The following is a 17,880-nucleotide window of genomic DNA, read 5'->3' as shown; positions in this document are numbered from 1 at the left end:
GTTGCTTCTGGAACCTTCACGCCCCTGGTTCCCAGATATATAAAAAAAAAATTTTTTTAAATTGATTTCGGAGAGGAAGGGAGAGGGAGAGAGAGAAACATCGATGATGAGAGAGAATCACGGATCGGCTGCCTCCTGCACGCCCCCCACTGGGGATCAAGCCCGCAACCAGGGCCTGTGCCCTTGACTGGAATCGAACCCGGGACCCTTCGGTTCACAGGCCGGTGCTCTATCCACTGAGCCACACTGGCCAGGGCTGGGCTGAAGAGATTTAATGTCCAGGGGCCACACGGAGCTCACATCCCAGGATCCCAGCCCGGCACTCGGGCTGCTCACCCACGTCTGGGACAGTCCTGGCTCCCTTCACCGTGTCCTGGTCAGCGGCCACGGGAAGGGCCACGTGCAGGAGGGAGCCCGGCTGGAAGCCCGGCCACAGGGACGGGGTCCTCCCAGGAAACAGCTGCCGGCACTGACCTCGGGCCCCAGCCTCCAGGACGAGGTCCGTCTGTCTGAACCCCGAGTCTGCAGTGTTTGTTAGGGTCCCCTGCACGGAGACCAGGGCCTCGGTTTCCCCGCCCTGAGGGCGTCCCGGTGACACGTTCTGTAAATGTGAGCCCACACCCACAGGGACACGTGTGTCTGCCCACAGGCCCAGTCCCGCCGAGGTCAGCCAGCACCTGGGCCCGGCCTGTGTCCGTGGGCCTCCCCGTGACCTCGCCTGGAGTCCTCGCCCTCCCTGAGGCGAGCGTCCCCTGGGGTCCTTCCGGGGGGCTCTCCGGGTCTGTCCCCAGGGCTGCAGAGCCCCCCCAGAGGCCCCCAGCTTCTCCAAGTAGAGCCAGCACAGCCAGGGATACAGCAGACTTTGGCTGACGCCCGGCCGGGGTGGCACAGTGGTTGAGCGTCGACCTCTGAACCAGGAGGTCACGGTTCGATTCCCGGTTGGAGCACCTGTCGGGGTTGCGGGCTTGATCCCCAGTGGGGGGCGTGCAGGAGGCAGCCGGTCCGTGATTCTCTCTCCCCCTTCCTCTCTGAAATCAATAAAAGTATATTTTAAAAATATATATACGTGTATGTAAAAAGACGGGGGGCGGGGGAGCCGAGAATTCCGCGTGCTCGTTCGGGGGCCCGGGCGGAAACAGCCAGGTCGTCGATAACTCGTCCCTCCCGACCCAGCACCCCCGGGGCGGTCACCGCTGAGCCGGCCGCGCACGCTTCACGGGAGGCAGAACCGGTGGGAACGTTTTACCGTGTTCGGCTTTAACACAGGCGAGGCCACCCCCCACCAGGAGAGCCCAGCTTCTCCCAGACCTGGTCCTGGAACCAGAAAAAATATATTTGAAAAAAAGGACCATTTGAGCCCCTCCCTCAGGCCGGTGGTGAAATTCAGTGATAACTTCCTGGGACCAGGGTGACCTCAATGCCCTTCAGCATCTCCAGGCCCTGGGGGCTGGCCCTGCCCTCTCTAGGGGCTGCGGTTCTCGGTTGGCTAGGGGTGGGGGTGGGGGTGGGGGTAAGCCACTAGACCCAGCCACACCCACCAGGACCGTCTCGGGGGGGCCCCCCCTCCTGTGAGACCACCCCCTCCCTGTTCCTGCTCAGGTGGCCTTCCCTGAGCCCCCAAAGCAGCTGACTTCACACTGTGTGTGGGGGGGGCTCCTGCCGTGAACCAGCCCCCCGCACGTTCCCCCTGAGCCCCCCTGGCAGCCTCTTGCTCCTCGGCGACTGGCCTCTTCCTAACAGAATCCCGATGGCTCCAGGTGTGAGGAGGCCCCTCCCGGCCCAGGAACGGGGTGAAGGGCTCCCTGCCCTGTGGGCAGCAGGCGCGGTTGGCACGGTTGGCAGCCACGCCCAGGGGCCTCCCAAGACCAACAGGAGGCAGCATCTCGTTCTGCACGTCCCACACGCACGGGCAAGTCCTCCATCCACCGGCTTCATCACACCTGAGACCCGACGGCCTGAGCTGCCGGCAGGAGGCCCGTTTCCTGGCCGGCCTCCACTGGCCCATCTGTGAAATGGGTGTGATCGCTCCGGGACACGGAGTCATCCAGGAAGTGCTGGGCAGAACGGAGCTCGTGACCCCGAGGGGAGGGTGTGACCCCCACGCAGACCTTCCTGGAAGCCCCTCCATCTGAGGGCAGGGGGCCCGGGTCCAGGCCTCCAGGACGGCCCCCGCTGCAGCCCCGTCTGAAGGGCATCAGGGCGCCGGGCCGGAGCGGCCAGGAAGCAGCGAGGTCGTGTCTGTCTGTCGGCGTCACAGGGAGTCCAGCGGGGGCCCCAGCACGGGGGAGCTCGTCTGAGCATTGGGGGCTGCCCTCTGGGACAGGTGGACAGAAGGACAGAAGCACCAGGGACCAGGGGGCAGTGTGGACGCGCTGGGGGTGGTGAAGCTGTGGGCTCTGCTCTCAGGCCGGAGGGAGGCCTGGCCGGCCCATCAGTGGAGCCTCCGCGGCAGGAAGAACGGCATCTCCCGTCCCCCGTCCCCACCCGGCGGCCGGCCGTGACGGCGTCTCCTGGACGGACTCCTCCCAGCAGGCAGTGGGGCTGGCGGCGGAGGCTGCAAAGCAGGGGCCGGAGCTCCTGTGTCCACGCGTCAGTGCTGACGGCCAGGGGCCGCCCCTCCGTCCGGGAGGCTGACCTGGGCTCTGCTCAGGGCTGCCAGGCCGGGTCCCGGGGCTCCTGCTTCGGGTGCTGGAGGCTGCAGCATCATCCCTGCCCCCGTGGCCCTGGGCCGTGACCGTCCGTCTGTCTGTCCTCTGGCGGCGCCTCTCAGAGCGCCAGGGCCCGGGCCCCTCGCCGCAGGAGGCCCAGCGGGGGCAGCAGCGCGGTGGCCAGCAGGGAGCCCGCGGGCCCGGGCGGGCGGGCGGCCAGGGAGCTGCAGGCGCACACCTGGTAGCCGTCCTCCGCGTGGCTGCGGTCGTGCTGGCCGGGCGGGGCGTGGGCCCCCGCCTCTCCCTCCGCGCCCCCGCCCTCGGGGTCGGCCTGTGGGTCTCTGCAGACCAGCCAGTCCCGGGCCGTGGACTGCGGGTAGCCGGGCGCCACGGCCAGCTCGCTGTCCGGCACCTTCCAGTACTCCCTGCCGCGGAAGAAGTAGGCGGCCCCTGGGGGGAGAGGGAGGCGCTGAGCTCCTGGCTGCTCAGGGTGTCGGGATGCAGGCCGGACAGCGGGGCCGGGGCCGGGGCAGGGACAGCGGCAGGGGCAGGGCTGCGAGGCCACAGGGAGGTGGGATGACCTCGGGATCAGGCCAGCCCCTGGGCGGCAGCCTCACAGGCCCCAGGACGCGCCAGGGGCTGGGGCCAATCGGGGGATGGATGAGACGCCTGGTTTCTACGGGACATTGTGCTGCCAGGTCAGGGGGGGACGAGGGGGCAGGACAGGCACCGGCCGGCCACCTCGCGGCGGGTGAGGGGCCCCTGGGGGGTCAGCAGCGCCCCAGCCCCCTTCTCGATCCCGGGCTGCACCCGCCCGCGCCCCCCGGCTCACCGTCGGACCAGCGCATGGCATCGTCCAGCGTGCTGGGGACGCCCCTCCACGGGGGGCTGCGGGCCGGGTGGCCGGGGTCCATGCGCCGAGTGAGCTCATTGTAGCGCCAGTACAGCTGGTCCTTAAAGAAATAAGTCTTGTCACTGTGGGCCCAGGAGAAGGCAGCGTCGACGCCGCCCGGCGGGAGGCCGAAGTCCGAGACGGGCCGGGGGAAGCCTTCCTCCACGTGCGTGTCCTGGAACACCCAGTATCTGTCTCCTGGGGAGAGAGGGCGGGGGGCTCAGCTCACCGAAGGCGGGGCTCCCGCCCCAGCTGCCCCCCCGGCACTGGCGACCGCCCCCCCCCCAGTGCCCACCAGTGCTCATGAGTGTTTGCTGAGCACCTACTACGGGCCCACGCCCCTGCCCTGTGCCGGACACCTGCCCCTGCCGGACACCTGCCCCTGCCTCGCACCTGCCCCTGCCTCGCACCTGCCCCTGCCTTGCACCTGTTTGTGCTTCACACCTGCCCCTGCCTCGCACCTGCCCCTGCCTGGCACCTGGCTCTGCCTCACACCTGTTTGTGCCTCACACATGCCCCTGCCCCACACCTGCCCCTGCCTCACACCTGCCCCTGCCTGGCACCTGCCCCTGCCTGGCACCTGGCTCTGCCTCACACCTGTTTGTGCCTCACACTTGCCCCTGCCCCACACCTGCCCCTGCCTCACACCTGCCCCTGCCTGGCACCTGCCCCTGCCTGGCACCTGCCTCTGCCTCACACCTGTTTGTGCCTCACACCTGCCCCTGCCTCACACCTGCCCCTGCCTGGCACCTGCCCCTGCCTGGCACCTGCCTCTGCCTCACACCTGTTTGTGCCTCACACCTGTTTGTACCTCACACTTGCCCCTGCCTCGCACCTGCCCCTGCCTCACACCTGCCCCTGCCCAACACCTGTTTGTGCCTCACACCTGCCCCTGCCCAACACCTGTTTGGGCCGGCACAGGGTCCTTCCACTTGGCAGCAGCCCAAGTGCCAGTTCTGAGGAGGCAGCCACGTTACAGGCTGAGTCCCAGCCCCGAGAGGCCCTCGATCTGCTCTGCCTCCTCGGCTCCCGCGAGGAGGGGGCTGGGAGCAGCTGAGTGTGGAGACCGGACAGGCTGCCGGTCGGGGTCCAGGCGGGCGTGCACGTGCACCCATCGGACGTTGGCACAAGCAGACGCCGCGCCCCCCGCCCTCCGCCCGCCCCCCCGGGCTGCGCGTCCCCGGGTTACACTGCGGAAGGCGGTCCAGGAGGCTCGGGCGCACCCTGGACTCCGTCTGCCCAGAAGGCGGGTGGGAACGTGAGGCCGAGGGGGGTGGGGCACGGCACACCCTTCCCTGGGGGGGCAGTCACCAAGCCTGCTGTTGGCGGGAAGAGCAGCAACACACTCAGAAACGCTTTGCTGCCCTAGCCGGTGTGGCTCAGTGGATACAGCGTCGGCCTGTGGACTGAGGGGTCCCAGGTTCGATTCCGGTCAAGGGCACAGGCCCAGGCTGCAGGCTCGATCCCCAGTGGGGAGCGTGCAGGAGGCAGCCGAACACTGATTCTCTCTCGTCATTGATGTCTCTCTCCCTCTCCCTCTCCCTTCTTCTCTGAAACCAATAAAAATATTTTAAAAAAGAAACGCTCTGCCGGACGGAGCCCTGGGCGAGGTTTCACTGGAGGAGACGCAAACGGCTTGAAAAGAGGCTCAGCCTCCGTGATCGTGAGAAACGCACAGCAAAGCCACAGGCCGGCCGTGCGGCCCAGCGGGTTGGGCAGCACAGGCCACGGTTCCATTCGGGGTCAGGGCCCAGGCCCAGGCGCGGCTCCGTCCCTGGTCGGGGGTGGGGGTGCAGGAGGCAGCCAATCAGTGCTTCTCTATCACACTGATGTTTCTTTCTCTCTCCCTCTCCCTTCCTCTCTCTAAAAATCAATGTTAAAAAAGCCGGCTGACCAGGAGGTCAGGGTTCGATTCCCGGTCAGGGCACAGGCCCGGGTGGGGGCTCCATCCCCAGTGGGGGGCGTGCAGGAGGCAGCTGAGCAGTGATTCTCTCTCATCATGGATGTTTCTCGCCCTCTCTCTGAAATCAACAAAAATATATGTAAAAATTTTTTAATCAATTAAGAAAATCTTGTAAAAGAAAATCCTTTGCAGAGACTGGAAACGGCTGAAGTGCCTGTGAGCGGGGGAGGAGGTGAAGGAGGTGACGGTTCCGCACAGACACGGGGTCAGGGCTGTGAGGCCGGTGGGGGGGGGAGCGGGGGGCACAGCTCAGGCCCCTGCCTGACAGTTCAGAGCTGGAGCTGCGGGTGCTCGTGGGGAACCCCCAGTTTTCACAGGTTGAGGAAGAATCGAGTCCAGAAGGTGCTGCTATGACTGTGACCAACCCTGGGCCCCACACACCACACGGAGGCCTGGCTGTCACCCCAAAACACAGCAGCCTCTGCACACACACACTGCGTGTGACGGAGGAAGGGCCACAGCCTCAGGCACCTGCTACAGGCCCATCCTGCCTTCTCCCCAAACTGACAGCGTGCCCCCCAGGAGCAGGTGTGGGGGGTGCACCTATCATCCCCGACCGACACCAGGGCCTGGCCATGGTCCGCACGCACTTCCGACCCCTGCGTCCTCGCCCCTCTCCTGGCTCCAGCCTCGTCCCCTCTCCGCACTCGGCTGGACTGTTCCTGCCCCAGGACCTTTGCACGGCTGTTCCCTCTGCTTGGAACACTGTTCCCCCAGGTCAACCTGGAACGAACTTCCTCATCCCTTGTGGCTGCTCTTCCTGGGCCCGCCCTGCCCCCCCAGCCCCCCGACTCTGTACCTGCAGCGCCTTCCAACGCAGGGTACAGAGCCGGTGCTCAGCAAACACACCGGCAGGCACACACACGCACGGCTGGTCTCCGCTCTGTGCCCGGAGCAAACCACAGGCTGCCCCCCCCCCCCCCCCGTGCCATGCGAGCTCGGGGTGGGGTGCGGGCAGCCGGGGGGCGCCCACCTCTGAAGAAGACGATCTTGTGGTCGATGGTGCGCTCATACACGGCGTCCACGCCGTCCAGGTGCGGCGGGAGGCCCCGCCAGAAGCGGTGCATCTGCGCCGGCTGCAGCGACACCAGGTGCCGGTCCCGGTTCAGCCGCCAGAAGTACCTGCCTGCGGGGACAGCGGCACAGCTGCGGGGGCCGGCCCAGCCCGGGGCCCCCCGACTCCCGCCCTGGCGCTGGGCTCCGCGGGGGCTACCTTTGAAGAAGAATGCCTCGCCGCGGATCTGCGCCACCGCGTCGAAGTGGGCGCTGCACCTGTGAGGCACGTCCTTCCCGGGCCTGCGGACAGAGAGAGCCGTGGGCGGGCGCCCCCTCCCGCGCCCCCGAGGGAGCCCCAGGCCACGGCTGAGCTCTGGGACCCGCAGCAGTTGCATCAAGAGAGAAAAGCAGCCGGGCCGGCGGGGCTCAGTGGTTGGGCATCGACCTATGAACCTGGAGGTCGCAGTTCATTGCCCTGACCGGGTTGTGGGCTCGATCCCCAGCGGGCGGCCTGCAGGAGGCAGCCGGTCAGTGACTCTCATCATCGATGCCTCGCTCAAGGCTCAGCACACAGAACTGTGCTTTTCTCGGAAGGGCCTGGGGTTCAGGGCGCCCAGTCACTACAGGGGGTGGGGGGCGCCCGCAGGGGAGGCGGACTCACACGTGCGGGGTGCTGGGACGGTGGTCAGGGGGCTCCGGCAGGAGGGGGGTCTCCTCAGGCTCGGCCGTGTCCAGCTGTGCCGTGGGGGACACGGACTCCCGCACGCCTGTGGAGACAGGGCGGCCGCATGGAACCCCGTGCGCCCCCCTCCCTCAAGCCCCAGCCCGCTTCCCGGAACCCCGGGTGGCCCCAAGGCCGCAGGGCAGACGGGCCCCGGAGTCAGCACCGGCTACGGCTTGAGCCGGACAGGCCCGCGCACGGGGCAGGGACGCCCGTGGCTGCACTGCATTGTGGGTGTGTCCACGTCGGATTGTGCACTTTATTTATTTATTTAATATATTTTATTGATTTTTTACAGAGAGGAAGGGAGAGAGAGAGAGTCAGAAACATCAATGAGAGAGAAACACCGATCAGCCGCCTCCAGCACAGCTCCTACTGGGGATGTGCCCGCAACCCAGGCACATGCCCCCGACCGGAATCGAACCTGGGACCCTTCAGTCCGCAGGCCGACGCTCTATCCACTGAGCCACACCAGTCTCGGCCGGATTGTGCACCTTAAAGTGGTGACTGTGCCCGGCCGGTGAGGCTCAGTGGGTGAGCATCGACCTATGACCCAGGAGGTCACGGTTCGATTCCCGGTCGGGGCACAGGCCCGGGTTGCGGGCTCCATCCCGTGTGGGGCTGCAGGAGGCAGCCGACCCATGTCTCTCTCTCTCTCTCTCCCTCTATTAAAAAAGAAAAGTTTAACGGTGAATTTTACAATAAAATAACGCAGATGCCAGAGGGCGGTGGGTGCGGGGAGAACACCAGGGAGGTGGCCTGGGGGGCGAACAGGGATTTCACCGCAGCCTGGCCTCCTTCCGCTGCACTTCCCAGGCGTCCCCAGCAGAGGGCGCCTTGCGGCCGGCTCTGGGCTGGCCTGGCTGTGGCTCCTCCCCAGGTGGTCACTGGGCCTCAGCTGCCCCCCCACTCCACACCGAGTGCTGTGCCCGCCCGGCACCATCACGCCAGCGGTCACACCTGAGACCACCTGGGGCCTGGACGCGGAATCCTGCCCAGGCTCTGAGCTCCGGGGTGAGTCTGGGATGGCGTCCGCTTGTTCCTCACGCGTACGCGCCAGGCAGGTGCTAGAACTCCTGCGGGCTCTGCACCCAGGGGGTCCCCAGCCTCTGTCCCCGTCCTCAGGGCGCCCGCGCTGGCTCTGGGAGGGGGCACTCACCGTACAGCTGCCAGGCGCGCACCCGGTCCGCGTAGGGGAGCCCGTAGTGCAGCGGGTCGCCCACCGGGCCCTGGTAGTAGGGCTGCATGATGGACTGCGTGGCCGCCACGTGGCTCAGCCCGATGGCGTGGCCAAACTCGTGCACGGCCACCGCGAACAGGTCCATGCCGTGGGCGTCTGGGGACACGGGGAAGAGTGAGCCACGGGGGACGGCGAGCCATGGACGTGGCCGCAGGGATGGGGAGGCGCGTGCCTATGGGCCGGGTATTGGGGGTTGACTTTCTGGGCCCCAGGGTGCAGGGACCGGCGTAGGACTCCTGCGCCCCACGGGCCAGGACCCTCGTCAGGCCTGTGTGTGGAGGAACCCCACGCAGCCTCTCCTCCCCACCTGCACCCACACCTCCTGGGAGATGAGACCAGGCGAGGACACGGAGCCCCAGGCCCGCACACCCAGCCCAGCCCGGCTGCCTGGTGGGGTCTCTGCCCGCGATGGGGGTGAGTCGCCCTGAACTGGAACTGCCCAGCTGTTCCCGTGCCCGGGGTCTGGACGCTTCACAGGGTCGGTGTGGCTTCCTGCAACCTCCAGGGTCCGTGGGGGCCCCCGGGTGATGTGGGGTCCCCGGGGCTCAGCCCACGCACGCACCTGAGGACCGGAAGGTCCAGGCCTCGTCGTCGTCGAAGTGGGCGTCCCCCGCGGTGTGGTGGTCGCCGGGGAGGAAGGCGTGGGCCACGGTGCCGCCGGGGCCGTCGAAGGGGTAGCGGTCGTTGTGGTCGGCCGTGGAGAAGTCGATCTGGATGTCGGCCGCGCTGCCCGCCACCTCGTGGAAGTTCAGGGGCGTGATGTCGCCCCAGACCTTGAGGGCGTAGTGCATGAGCGCCCGCACCGTGTCGCGGCCCAGGGGCGAGTCCCGCGGGAACGTGCGGACCCTGGGGCGGGCGGGGTCAGAGCCAGGGGTCAGAGCCAGGGGTGGGGTCACGGGGACAGGCCGCGCCCCCACCAGGCTGCAGCGCGCTCCCAGGGACGCCCCGTCTCGGGGGTGGGTGTTGGGACCCTATTTGGAAATCGAGTTTGATGGTAGGAGTGGCTCCGTGGTTGAGCGTGGACCCACGAACCAGGAAGTACAGTTGGGCACATGCCCGGGTTGTGGGCTTGATCCCCAGTGCGGGGCGTGCAGGAGGCAGCCGACCCGTGATTCTCTCTCACCATGGATGTTTCTCTCTCTCTCTCTCTCTCTCTCTCTCTTCCTCCCTCCCTCCCTCTCCCGTTCTCTCTGAAATCAACAAGAATATATTTTACAAAATAAAGGTAGGGATTAAGACGGGACCATCCTGGACGTCACCCGCTAAATCCATGGAGAGCGTCCCCGAGGAGAAAGGACAGAGAGGACGGGGCGGGGGGCCTCTGAGGACGGGGCAGGGCCGGCAGTGACGGGCGGTGGACTCCCGCTCAGGGTCTGGGAGGAGCCAGCCCTGTGACCCCGGATCTCCGACTTCTGGCCCCAGAACCGAGGACGAGCCCGCACGGCTGGAGCCCCGAGGGGCGGGTGCTCAGCAGGCCCCCAGCACCAGGGCCGGGGCAGGCAGGGGAGCCGTGCACCCACCTCCACGAAAGGTTCCTCTTGCTCCACTTGGTCGGGGCCGGAGCCTGGCGCCTCCTCCGAGCCGGGGCCGGGAGGTCGGGCAGGGAGCAGCGCGGGGTTCTCATCCTCGCCCGGGTGGCCACGTCTGCAGGGGGGAGGGGTGCAGGGTCAGGAGCCGGCCCAGCTCAGCCCTGCCCGGTCCCCACAGCACATCTGGTGGGGACGGGGTGACTAACTCAGGGCCAGCCCTGACGAGGGTCTTTACAAAATTGGAATTGGGCCCGGCCAGCGGGGCTCAGGGGATGTGAACCAGGAGGTCAGGGTTCGATTCCCCGTCAGGGCACAGGCCCGCATTACGGGCTCCGTCCCCAGTGGGGGGCGTGCAGGAGGCAGCCGGTCCATGATCCTCTCTCATCATGGATGTTTCTCTCTCTCTCCCTCTCCCTTCCTCTCTGAAATAAAAATATTTTTTAAAAAGTGGGGTACTCGCTAACCCCCCACCCCCAGATTTCTGGTTCCTCTTGGAAAGCTGGGCATTTGGGCAACACCGGCTGGTACCCCACAGGCAGGAATCAGGCAGAGAGTGTGGAGCCGGGTCTGCGTGTGGCTGTGCCCACTCTTGGGGGGAGGTGAGGGTGACAGAGGGGCTCCCACGTGGGTCCCTAACCCCACCCCCCGGCAGGCGGGGGGCACAGGGAGGAGGGAGTGGGGGACACCAGGCCCCCAGCTCGGGCTCGGACTGACCCAGGACCCCGGTGGCCTCCAGGCCCGCGAAGCGCTGCATGGCGGCCACGGCCTTGCTCAGCTCCTCTTGCGTCTGCAGCTGCCCGGTGGCGGGGTCCGCGGGGGGCAGGTACCCGAACTTGCTCAGCCACTCCTGGGGCAGAGAGCGAGGGAGGGGTGGGTGAGGGCCCCGGGTGGGGTGGGGGCTCCCCGTCTCGCCAGCCCCATCAACACCAGCCCAGCCCAGCAGCCCCCCTTTACCCACAAGGCCCCTCTGGCCCCTCCGTCAGCTCCGCACAGGCAGGGGGAGCTGTGTCCCCACACACTCCTGCCCCTGGGAGTCCACCACCTGCCCCCCTCCCTCCCCAGGAGGCGAAGTGCAGGCGGTGGGGGGCGCCTAAGACAATCACATTTTAAAGTCATGAGCCCTGGCTGGGTGCTCAGTGGTTAGAGCATCGGCCCTGGGACCGAAGGGCTGTGGGTTCGATTCCGGTCGAGGGCGTGTACCTAGCTGCAGGCTCAACCCCAGCCTGGTCAGGGCCCATGGGGCAGGCAACCCATCGATGCGTCTCTCTCTGTCTCTCCCCCTCCCTTCCACTCTCTCTAAAGATCAATGGGAAAAATATATCGGGTGAGGATGAACAAAAATAAATAAAATGAATTAAAAAGGGCTGTCAAAGGAGCCAGATTCAGGGCCTGCGTGAAGGGGCAGGGGGGTCGGGGGGGCGGACTGGGGGGGCAGCCGCCTGCACCGAGGTCTGCAGCCCACACGGAGCCCGCTCTGGTCCTGAGCAGATCGGAGGGGGGAGGGGGGTCTGCACAGAACACGGACCCCCCCCGCCCCCCATGAGAAGCTGGGGAGGGACAGTCAGCCCCGCGGAGCAGGGAGGGGGCCGCTGGGACGGGGCGTCTAAAACAGCCCCCCACCCTGCGCGCCCACCCTGCGCCCCCACTGCGCGCGCCCTCCTTGCAGCGCATCCCAGTCCGGGGGACGCAGGAAGGTGCCCGCGGCCGGGGTTTCTCTCCTCGCAGTTAACACACTTGAAACGTCAGAGGAGGCCCGGGGAGGGGGGGGCTGACCGGGAGGCGGGAGCCGCCCCCAAGCTCTGTGCCTGCGGGGGCGACGGTGCCCAACCCCGCGGTCCGGAGCCAAGGCCGCCCCGCCCCCAGGAGGGCCCCGCCCCCAGACAGGACCACGCCCCCACAGGCCCCGCCCCCGACACCTAGGAGCCCGCGAGGTTGGGTTGGTCGGCGGGTCACGTCGTCTCATGGGGGGGGCGCCCCCTCCCGTGCACCCACCCGATCTCCCCGCCCGGTCGCCAAGGCACCCACACGCCCGTCTCCAGGGCAACAGGCTGCACCGGGGAGGGTGGCAGAACCTTCCAGAAGGCGGAGGGGGCAGGGCCCTTGGTGGCCAACCCCGTGCCTCCCGCACCCCCAGGGCCTCGGGGACGCTCCACGGCCCCTCCCCCGCCGAACAGGTGGACAGACGGGGACACTGAGGCCGGGCAGGGGCGCCCTGACCGCTCCCCCAGACGCGGCCCCCAGCCTTCCCGCGCCCCGGGTTTGTATTTGTCACCGCCGCGCGCCCCCTCAACTCCCAGTGACGTCAGTCCATTTCTGGGGGTGCAGCCGCCACCCCAGAGGCGCTTGGGACCCCTCACCGCGCCCGCCCGCCCGGGGCCCTCGGGCCAGGCACCTGCCGGGCCTGTTTCACCGCTGGGGCTGCTGGGAAACGAGAAGCGCCGCTGGACGCCCTACTGTGCGCCGCTGGGCGCCCTACTGTGCGCGGGTCCCAGGCAGCTCTCCCCTCCCGGAAGCCGTGTGGTCACCGGGCAGGGGAGGCGCGGGGGAGCGGAGCTGCAGGCAGCGGGCGGGGCGCGGGGCCACAATGACGCCGCTGCCGCTCCTGCTGCCCCGGTGCCCGTGGGGTACACCCGGTCCCCATGAGGTGCTGTGGCCGCCCGGCCAGGCCCGGGTTTGGCGGCTCCGCGGGGACCGATGGCTGGACTGTCCCCCCCCCTGCCCCCCATTCCATCGCTAAGTGGACCCCCAGCCTCCTGGTGTGATGAGCATTGGCCCATTGCACAGACGAGGAAACTGAGGCCCAGAGGTGGCTGCGGACGTGGTTGAGCCCCCGCCCCCCCAACAACAGTAACTACAGCCCGGCCGGTGTGGCTCAGTGGTTGAGCTTCGACCTATGAACCAGGAGGTCAGGGTTCGATTCCCGCTCAGGACACAGGCCTGGGCTGCGGGCTCCATCCCCAGTGGGGGGCGTGCAGGAGGCAGCCGGTCCATGATTCTCCCTCATCATTGATGTTTCTCTCTCTCCCTCTCCCTTCCTCTCAGAAACCAATAAAAATATATTCATAAAATAAAACAAACAAAATAAACTAACCGCATCTGAGCCCGGCCAGCACCTGCTCCGTGTCCGCTCTGCACCCGACGGGGTGACCGGCACCTCCACTTACACTGAGGAAACCGGGGCCCAGGTCCCCCCTCGCTGCATCGACGCAGCCTTGCCGAGAGCTCACGGAGGCAGGCGCCGGGGTGACAGCAAAGACCCGGGGACGCCCCACCGTCCGAGGGAGGCGCCCACACTGAGAGACGGGAGCGATGACCTCACAGACGAAGACGAGGACGAGGGGCCCGGACGCCAAGGTGGTCGGACACAGTCCGTGCACCGACCCGCCTCAGGCTCACCGCACCCCGGGGAACGCTGCGAGGGGACAGGGCTGCGTGTCTGTGGCGTGTGCGTGTGCCTGGCACCCGGCAGGCGCTCGCTGAAGAGCCGCTGAGTTAACCTATGAGGTGGGCGCCGCTATCCCCACTTCACAGAGGAGGAAATGGGTGCTGAGAGGTCAGGACACTCGCCCGCGGTCACGCAGGGAGCCTGGGCCGCCTGGCCTCAGGCCGATTCCCGTAGCCGCTGTGCTACGCCGGAGGCGAGGGCCTCTCACTCAGCTGGTGCTCGGGGATGACCCGAGGGATGGGAAGCAGCTGGCCGGGGCCCAGTGGCTTGTGCAAAGGCCCTAAGGCAGGACCGGCCTGGGAAGCTCAGGGGGCGGACAGGGACCTGGACCGAGGGGCGGGCAGAGGGAGGGAGGGACCTGCCGAGCAGGTGCCTGTCTGATCCTGTCCGCACCATCTCACCCGGCGAGCAGCCCAGAGGCTGTCAGCAAGGGTGACAGACGCATCACCTTTCACCCGCCTGCAGCTTCACGCTGGCAGCCCAGATGGCCCTTAGCGAGGAGGCAAAAACTCAGGGACGCTGGAGCGCCCCGGCAGTGCCTGCAGATGGCGCTGTGTGTCAGAACACTGCCGAACCCCAAATCCTCTCAGCTTTCCCCATTTGCCTCCCCCGACCCCCCACCTGCCAGATGCTGCCATGAGCCATTAGGGCATCACCCAGTTCGCGCCCCGCCTCCCCTGCCCTGTTCTCATGGCCCCATTGTCCAGATGAGCAGACTGAGGCCAGCACTTAGGTCACAGGCCGCTGAGCAGCAGCCTGGGGCCCACACGGATGAAAGGGGATCATCGGGCACCCTCCCGGCTCAACCGCAGGCGTCCAGCTCGGTCCTCCCCAGGCCCCACGGGCTCCCACACCAAAGCCCACAAAGGGCTCTCAGTCCCCCTGCGCTGGCCGCCAGCCCAGAGCCTGAACTCGCTTGGAGAGCCTGCTGGGGGTCTCAGGAGTCGCCCACAATTTGCATGCAAGCTCCCCGGGGTGTGGGGGAGGGGCCTTGGATTCCCCTGCCCTCCTCTCCCCTCCCCTCCCCTCCCCTCCCCTCTCCATTAACCCTTCCCTGCGCCCTGGCTCCCGATGGAGGGAATATGGCCAGTTTCTTGGCTGCAGCTGCCAGACATATACCTGGCCCCCTGCCAGGCCTATGACTCCATCCTCAGCCCCCACGGGGTCCACGGCTCTTGGGGGTGCTGGGTCCAGAGGCCAGGGTGACTGTGCCCCCTGCCACCCCCCACCCCGTGCCGGCGCCGGGAGGGGGACAGGGTGCTCCCAGCGAGGACCTGGCTGCCACTTCCCTTCACCCCCATCTCCCCCCATCCTGCTCAGCCCCTGGCAGCCCCCGGGCCACTGAGGGTGCCGCCCGTCCCCGCCACCCTCACGCACAGTCTCAGCCACAGACCCCCGTCCCCCATCTGGGCGTCAGGCAGCAAACGTTCCACCAACAGGCCATGCGGTGCGAGGCCACGGGCGTCAGAGGCTGCAGCCAGGAGTAGACACTCTGGAGCAGTGGTTCTCAACCTTCCTAACGCCGCGACCCTTTAACACAGCTCCTCATGTGGTGGGGACCCCCAACCATAAGATTATTTTCGTTGCTACTTCATAACTGTAATGTTGCTACTGTTACGAATCGCCATGTAAATATCTAATATGCAGGATGTATTTTCATTGTTACAAATTGAACATCATTAAAGCACAGTGATTAACCACAAAAACAATATGTAATTATAGATGTGTTTTCCGATGGGCTTAGGCGACCCCTGTGAAAGGGTCATTTGACCCCCAAAGGGGTCGTGACCCACAGGTTGAGAACCGCTGCTCTAGAGGCCTGTGGGGAACCTGCCGGCACGCCCCGGCCCCGGCTGGCTGCAGGGCGTGACACCGTGCAGTGAGCTGCGGCCGGGCAGACGGAGACATGGACGTCCCAGACAGACGGCGCAGTGTGGACGGAGGCACACAGGTGGGCAGCAGGTGGCCACCCTGGGACACGAGGGGCTGAGGGTGGTTCCGGGGCCCAGGCCTTTGGGGAAGGATCCGGGGACACGGGGAGAGGGGGAGAGGGGGAGCCTTGGGGCCCAGCGTGGGCATCACCAACCCAGAAAGGAGGAAACCCTGGGGCCCAGGAGGGCACAGCCGGCCGACAGCACCCATCAGCGCGGGCGCAGCGGCCTCAGTCCAGCTAAAGCCAAGGCTGGGCTGGGGGAGCCCCACTGCCTGGCCACCGTCTGGGTGACGCCGGGTGGCACTTACAAAGGGACCCTTCTCCTGACTGGCGGCCGCAGACCTGAGCATCCAGCCAGGACCCCACTCCCCTGGTCTGAAGAGGGCGCGGGAGGGAACCCCCACTCCCCATAAATCCTGGGTGTCTCCCTCTGGGCTCAGGCTGGGATGCGCCATTCCCCAGACGGCCACCAGAGGGCGCCCCGTGTCCACAAACCCGGGGCAAGAGGCAGGCAGGCCGGCTTCTCCCACACCAGGCGGGCGGGTGGGCTCCCTGGGGTGGGGGCTCCCCCAGCAAGGGCAGCGTCCTCTGCTCTCTCTCCCCGGGGCCAGGCGCCAGGGCCCTGCAGTCTCTGGGCTCGAGGCCGGGGAGCCATGTCCTCTCCCCCGCCCCCCTCCCCAGCACATCCGGGTGACCCCTGGGTGCTGGAGAGAGCCCCTGGGAGCAGGGGGAGGAGACGCACCCAGGCTGGGGCTGGGAGGAAAGTGCCTGACCCCTTGCTCCCTCCCCAGGCACCCGGGGTAAACTTCGGAGCTGCACTGGGTCTGAGGGACGAACTTGGCTGGACCGAAGCCCCATCCCCTGACCGTGGCCCCCTGGAGCCTTGCAGGCCTGGGCTGTACGGTCACAGCCCAGAGGGGAAACGGGATGTCCCCAGAGTGTGCACCCCAGGGGGGCGGACCAGGAACCCCCCAGCCCTAAAGAGCAAGGAGGAGGTGGGGTGAAGGTGCCCGATTTCAGAGGCAGGGTGGCTGGGAGACCCCAGCTCCTGGCTGCACCTCTTCGGGTGGCTCAGAGGCTGGGCAGCCAGGCAGAGTGCCCAGAGCATGCTCGTCATCCGGAACCTGTGGCCAAGTCCTGCCGAGTACGGGGTGCAGATGACACCCAAATGCACCCCCCCCTCCCACCCGAAATCCACCTGGAGCTCCCGAATGCCGTGGGAGAGGGGCCGCCAGCACCCCTGCAGGAGGCTGCCCGCCGTGGGGCCAAGGGTCCTGGCGCAGGGAGGGCAGCTGCGGGGCGGGCACCTCAGAAGGGACCTGCTTCACGCATCAGCGCCCTGGCCTGGCCTCCCGAGGAGCCGGGGGTGGCAGACACATCAGTCCGATCTCAATCTCCCAGGTGCAGAGGAGGCTCCAAGCCTGGCGGGCTGCACGGGGGAGGGGGTGTGGAGAGAGGCCACGGCCGCCGCCTCCAGTGCGGCTCCCAAGCCAGTGGGACAGCTGGTGTTGCAGGACGTGGGCGCTGGGGAAGGCGGTGGGGCTGCAGCCGAGCCTGGGACCGGCAGGGGGACCCCATCGCGCTCAGGGCAGGGCCGTGGGGGCGGCAGAGCCAGGCTGGGCGCCCTAACAGTGCAAGCGGGGGTGGCGCAGGGCCAAGAGCATTCCCGGTGTGGGGATGGGGCCGGCTTCCTGGCTCCCCAACCCTCCACCGAGCCAACTCGAGAACCGCCGGCGTCCCGGGCGCCCACACTCCGCAGCCCCGGCCTCTCCTCGGGTGTGGGTGTGCGCCCCTCTCCCGCCCTTCCCGGAACACGCGCGGGGCGCACTGCTCCCCGGGCTGCGACGCCTGTGCCCCCCGCCTGGGACCCCCCCTTCCGGGCCGCTCCGAGCCGGGGATGGGGCTCGGGCCAGGCGACCCCCGCTCCCCTCCCTCCGCGGGCTCCTGCGGCTGCAGCGCGCTCCGAGCACACGGGGCGGGGAGGGGACCGGCGCCTGTTCCCAGACCCGGTGCGCGCGCGTCCCGCACTCAGCCCCGCGCCGCCGGGGCTTTGCTGCCCGGGAAGTGGGTCCAGGGCGCACGATGGTCAGTCAGCCCGCCCGGGAGCGCCGCGCGGCTGCGCACTCACCACCTCCAAGCTGAGGTCCTCGGCGCGGGGAGCGGGCGCGGTGCGGCCCCCGCAGGCCGCCAGCACCAGCAGCACCAGCGGCAGCGGCGGCGGCGGGACCTGCGTCCAGGGGCGCGGCGGCCCGGGCATCGCGATCGCAGGGCGGGCGGGCGGGCGGCGTGGAGGTCCCCGCGCCCCGCGTCCCGAGTGCCCCGCGCGCCGCTCCCGGCCGACTGAGCGGCCCAGCGGAGGGGCGGGGGCGGGGCATGCTAATATATGCTAATATTATCGCCCTGGCGCCCCGCCCACATCCTTAAAGGGCCCGCGCCTAGCGGCCCGCTCCCCGCGGGGATGTTCGGAGCCCCCGCGCCCGCCGCGCGTCCCCCAGGGGCGGGGCTGCGGCGCC

At 67.9% G+C, this 17,880-nt stretch overlaps 1 protein-coding gene across 1 annotated transcript; it reads right to left on the bottom strand.

The window, feature by feature from the left end:
• Positions 1 to 1,552: 1,552 nt before the first annotated feature.
• On the bottom strand, positions 1,553 to 17,624 carry MMP17 (matrix metallopeptidase 17). Its single transcript, XM_036303386.1, has 10 exons — positions 17,496 to 17,624; positions 10,704 to 10,836; positions 9,981 to 10,104; positions 9,023 to 9,306; positions 8,380 to 8,556; positions 7,161 to 7,266; positions 6,717 to 6,799; positions 6,477 to 6,629; positions 3,481 to 3,738; positions 1,553 to 3,098 (listed from the first exon to the last, which is right to left on the bottom strand). The coding sequence occupies exons 1-10, from the start codon at positions 17,622 to 17,624 to the stop codon at positions 2,767 to 2,769; spliced, it is 1,779 nt and encodes a 592-aa protein (XP_036159279.1). The 3' UTR covers positions 1,553 to 2,766.
• Positions 17,625 to 17,880: the final 256 nt, after the last annotated feature.

Source organism: Myotis myotis, unplaced genomic scaffold, assembly GCF_014108235.1.
Source record: "Myotis myotis isolate mMyoMyo1 unplaced genomic scaffold, mMyoMyo1.p scaffold_m19_p_37, whole genome shotgun sequence".
In the NCBI taxonomy this organism is placed as follows: Eukaryota; Metazoa; Chordata; class Mammalia; order Chiroptera; family Vespertilionidae; genus Myotis; species Myotis myotis.
This window is presented reverse-complemented; position numbering and strand designations above follow the sequence as displayed.

Coding starts and splice junctions, on each gene's coding strand:
- MMP17 (XM_036303386.1), bottom strand. CDS start 17,624: ATGCCCGGGCCGCCGCGCCCCTGGACGCAGGTCCCGCCGCCGCCGCTG. Junction 9,307..9,980: donor AAGAGGAACCTTTCGTGGAG/GTGGGTGCACGG, acceptor CGCCCGCCCCAG/GGTCCGCACGTTCCCGCGGG. Junction 3,739..6,476: donor CAAGATCGTCTTCTTCAGAG/GTGGGCGCCCCC, acceptor CTCTCTCCCCAG/GAGACAGATACTGGGTGTTC.